Below are 5,027 nucleotides of genomic sequence, written 5' to 3'. Positions count from 1 at the left end.
TGTCCACCCTGAGCCTGCCCTGGCCCAGCCTGAGGCCGTTCCCTCTCCTCCTGTCCCTGTTCCCTGGCAGCAGAGCCCGACCCCCCCGGCTGCCCCCTCCTGTCAGGGACTTGTGCAGAGCCACAAGGTCCCCCCTGAGCCTCCTTTGCTCTACACTCACTCACCACAACCTTACCTAAATGCTTACCTTGTTCTTTCCCACAAGACACAGCCTAATTTGTGCCTCTCCTAAACCCACAGCCCAGCACAGCCACCAGCAGCCAACACAGCTTTTATTCCTGACTCAGGTTCCAAAGAAGTTTCAGAATTGCTCTGGCCTCCACCATCTACATTTGCAAACTGCACCAGCAGAGGAGAAAATCCATAAGAAACTGATCCTGAGTATCTTAACAAAACCAAACACCACTGCTCCGTCATGGAGTTAGCAGTTTCTCCTGTTTCCAGCCTCTGTAACATGGAAGAAAACCCAAAGTCAACACGGGGGCTTTATCCAAATGAATAACAAGTGGTAAGAGTTAACGGCGTGATGAGAGCTGTCTGGAGGCTGCTCTGACTGTGAGACACAGCGTAAATCTTCTCGAGTTGTGACAAATGTCTTGGCTAATGCAGCCACATTCTATGTTTAAATCTCACTAAGATGTAATTTGACATTTGGGTTTACTTTTTTCATTATAATTAAGAAACAAGCTCCAGTCCGCGTTAATCTCTCCACAGCCTGAATTTGCACATGGAATTACCGTCCCCACCGTGCCAATCCTTCCCCACACTCTACAGTCAAATCAAAGGAAAACCAGACATTCTTTCCAGTAGGGCTCTTTGGTTACAGAAACACAGTCAAAGCATAGGATGGATATTTCTAGGAGTCCAAAGGTTAAATCCTCATCTCTTGCACAAGGAAATCCCTGTGGAGAAGGTAACATGCTGCACCCTGGCGTTACAAGGTAAGAACCCCAACAAAACAGCCCACAGCTCCATTTCTGATAGATGGAGAAGGATAACTGAGGACAAGGAGCTGCCTCATGTGTCAACACACACCACGTTCAGCAGCAAAGTGCCTCTTGGATCTGTTTCCACGCAGGCTGCATTCCCATCGCTCCCACTCCACACCTGGAAGGGCAGTGTAAGCCATTAGCAATTAAGTGCCACGAGGTATTGCATTAATGCACAGCCACAGCCCCTGACGTGTTGGATGAGCCAGTTGCCCTCACCTCAGCTGATGGGCACGATAGGGGAGAACAGCGGCACGCAGGCAGCACCACGACCTGTGTGGTTTTGAAGGAGTTCTCATAACCAGATTCTGGAACAGGATAATCCAGGCAGTCCTGTCCTGGTTGCTCCACAGCACCTTTCGCATGCACAGCGCTTTGCAAGCGCCCAAAATCCCTGTCTGCACCTCTGTAGACTGGCTCTGCTCCTGGTAACATCAGCAGCTCAGCACACAACTGAGTGACCGCCTTCCTGCAGCTCCCTTTGCAGCTGACTGATTTTGCCACCCCTGCCACAGCAGCTCCCAGCAGAGGTGTGCAGTGGGAGGCAGGTGAGCAGCCTGGAGGAGCACAAGACTCCACTCAGATTAGGAGCAACAATGCACATCTTGTTTCTGAAGAAATAGAAAATATTATCCTGTCTCCAGGTGCCACCAGAACCAAGGCAGGGGTTCGTTTAGGTGGGATCAAGACAGCTGGCACCTGGAGCTGGAGGGGGTTGTGCCACTACAGCTGCCCCAGGGGTCAAGAGCCAAGGGTGGAGGAGCAGGCTGGTTCTCCCAAATAAGGGCCCCTTTCCAACAGATGACAGAAAAAGGGAGCAGAGGCTGTCACAGAACCAGAGAATCATGGAATGGTTTAAATTGGAAGGGATCTTAAAGCTCATCCCGTCCCACCCCCTGCCATAGGCAGGGGCACCTTCCATTAAACCAGGTTGCTCCAAGCCCCGTCCAACCTGGATCTGGACCAGGGATGGGGCAGCAACAGTTTCTCTGGGCGGGTGTAAATTGAAACAAGAGGGGTTCGACCTTGGGGTCAGGAGGCCGGAAAAGCAGCTGGGCTGGAGCCCAGGCAGGCTGTGCCCTCTCCTCCCTCCAACGCTCTCAGCTCCCGACCAGTAACACCCTGAGAAACCTGCTTTGAGCAGGAGGTTGGACCAGAAACCTCCTGAGCTCCCGTCCTACCTGAATTACCTGATGGATCTATGACTCCAGGCTGGGACCTGGCTGCAATCCACCACACAATCCTTTCCCTGAAATGCAGGGCAGCACCTCCCACACGCAGCCTCTGGATCTCCGAGCTGCTGCACGCTCCAAAAGCAAGCGCTTGACCAAGTCCAGAACGTGCTTTGCAGCGCTCACAGAACAGCCTCGTGTGTCCACGCCTCACCTGGCCTCAATGAACACCTCTCCTGACAAACAAGACACCTTTCCACGGATTTGGGGGGATCTGCTCAAACCAGGACCAGTCTGTGGCAGCAGGCTGTGCTGGGATGGGACACTCTGCTCCCTGCACGGACTCTGCTCTGCCAGGGCCCAGCTTAACCCCGGCACGCAGACACCCACTCCAAAACCACATGGGCTGTCACGGAACAGCCTGGGCTGCTCTGCCTCTCCACATGGCTTCTTTCCATATCCCAAAACGCTGCTGGCCATGTGCAGGCATGGAAGCCACAGACTGATCTTGGCTGTTTGGTGGTGCCGTGAGTGCCACGGGAGAGTCACCAGGCTGAGCTGGGATGGGCCACACTGCGACCCCAGCACCCCCCGAGGGACCTGCTCAGAACCAGCCAACTCTCGTCAAGCTGGCAGCAAGGTTTGCAAGCGCATTCCAAAATAAAAACTAACAACAATGAGTTTTCTGCAAACCCTCAGAATCCCTTCCAGAGGTGAGGAAGCCTTTGGCACAGCAGGAGCAAACATGGGGAACAGGGGCCACACTCCTCCGCTCACACGAAACGTGCAATTCTCTACCAGACCCAGGAGTGGCTGCCAAGGAGTCGCAGGACTCCAACAGCCCTGGAAATCTACAACGTATTTTCTTCCACTGCTCTTTTTGCCATGTTTTCCTTTCAGCACAGCACAGCAGCATGTTTGTGCTGGCCAAGCCTACCCTCCTCCTCTCCACCGCACCTCCGAGCAATCCAAGCACAAGAGATACAGTATTACCTCAAATATTTAACCAAGGGATTAAAGGATTCTCCTGGCAGGAGGCAGGAGCTGCCCCACGGATACAGCTCCCACGCCGGCTGGCAGGCGCTTCGTGACAGTGGCTCCGCAGCGAGCAATCAGCAATCTGCCCGGGGCTACCAGAGCTCGCCACGAGTTCCTCTGCTTTTTGGCCAATATTCCTGCTCACCGGCTCCCGGCCGTCCATCGCCTCCATCCACAGCCTCCGGTCCTCCTCCGAAAGCGCCTGCATGGTGATGACGCCGGGCCTGCCGAGAGAAAGGGGACGCCGTAAATGAACTGCAAAGGTGGCAAAGATTAATCTTCCATGAGAGGAAGAGGGAAGGAGGACAAGCTCCTTCCTAGCCAAGCCCCAGTACAAGGGACTGAGCCCAGCCTGACCCCTCCATGGACATCCCTGCAGGTCCTGACCAGGATCAGCAAGCGAGCAGAGGACATCTCCAACAATCCCCCACCTTTCTGGTGGTTTTGTGCAAGAGCTGGGTGCCAAATTCCTCTTCTGGCCCTCAGCCAGCCAGCTCACCTGCACTGGGCTAAGCACGTCCCTGCAACGGCAGGGGAAGGCAAGGAAGGTAGCCAAGGAAGGTAGCCAAGGAAGGTAGCCAAGGAAGCAGGAGCCCCACACATCCCAGCCCCCCATGTCTCACCACTACCCCAAGCACTGGCTCATGGAGGAGACCTTCTGCTGTGCGAAGCAGTTCATCCCTGAGGTGTCTGTGCCCTCATGGCTGTGCGAGTCCCCTGGCCCTGTCCATGCCCTGCTGTAAGAACAGCAGTGGCAGTGACACGATGCTGGTCCGTGTCCCTCTCCAGCAACCTCACAGGGTCCCGGGGGGCTGGTCCTGCCCCCAGCACTGTCACACACACAACAGCCCTGAGCTCCCTGTCAATCCAGCCTCCAACAACAGCCCTGTGACTGCTAATTTACTGTAATGAGAAGGGGAAAGGACAGGCCCAGGTGCTGCAGACACAGCACAGGAGCCAGGGGACAGCACTGGCACCGCCCTCACCCAAGGGCCAACGCCATCTCCGTGCTCCTCAGTGGACGCTACGTGCGCTCCTGGACCACCCTTGCCATGCAAGGAGTCAAACCTCAATTACCTGCTCTGTTAAGCATGACCAGCGAGGTGAGGACGGATTTGACAAGACAGAGTGTTTGCACAGCCTCAGGTGCGGGGGGACACAGCGGGTGGGAGCTGTGATCCCACACCAGGGGCTGGCATCTCACTGCACCACGATTTCCATCTCCACATCCCGGTTCACCCTGCAGCCTGGATCCCGACACACATAGCTGGCTAACCCTGCACCTCCACAGCCCTGTGCCTTTGGGCTGGCTCTGCAGCTCCCAGGGGGTGGCCACATCCCCTCCCACCGCTGCTCCTGGAGCCAGGCAGAGCCCCCGGGCTGTCAGACAGCGAGACCTGTCCGTGTGTCTGCTCTGGTGCTGCTGCTCCCTCCCAGCTGTTTCCAGACGCATCGGCGGAGCACAGCGGCGATTCCCGCCGGAGCACGGCCAGCACATTCCCTGGCAACCGGGAGACACAGGGGGGCTGCTGGTGCTCTCTGCCCGTGGGGTTTCACACACGGGAACTGTGACAGCACAGAACCTCTGATGCTGCTCTTCCCACGCCCAGCAGCGCAGGGCTCTGGAACGGCACAGGAGTCAGGAACACTGCTCCGAGCACCGGGCTGCCGGGACACGCGGTGGGAAGGGGGTTAAACCTCGGGAGCTGCCAACCGCCCGCAGAGTGCTCCACAGAGCACGTAGGCTCTGCTCGGTACTCGGTCCTCAAAACCTGATAAAGCCTGGGAGAGGGGTGACTTCTAACTTGAACTTCCCAAGGGTGGTTCA

At 56.3% G+C, this 5,027-nt stretch overlaps 1 protein-coding gene across 4 annotated transcripts in view; it reads right to left on the bottom strand.

The window, feature by feature from the left end:
• ARHGAP26 (Rho GTPase activating protein 26) overlaps positions 1–5,027 on the bottom strand; it is an 84,950-nt gene that overhangs the window by 65,512 nt on the left and 14,411 nt on the right. For all 4 annotated transcript variants that reach the window (XM_008629027.2, XM_017728252.1, XM_017728253.1 and 1 more), the window contains exon 10: positions 3,345–3,423. In XM_008629027.2, the coding sequence (XP_008627249.2) occupies positions 3,345–3,423 (79 nt within the window). The remainder of the gene's footprint in view (positions 1–3,344; positions 3,424–5,027) is intronic.

This window comes from Corvus brachyrhynchos, unplaced genomic scaffold, assembly GCF_000691975.1.
Source record: "Corvus brachyrhynchos isolate BGI_N302 unplaced genomic scaffold, ASM69197v1 scaffold21, whole genome shotgun sequence".
NCBI classification, from domain to species: Eukaryota; Metazoa; Chordata; class Aves; order Passeriformes; family Corvidae; genus Corvus; species Corvus brachyrhynchos.
The sequence above is the reverse complement of the archived record's forward strand: the minus strand, read 5'-3'. Positions and strand labels throughout refer to the sequence as shown.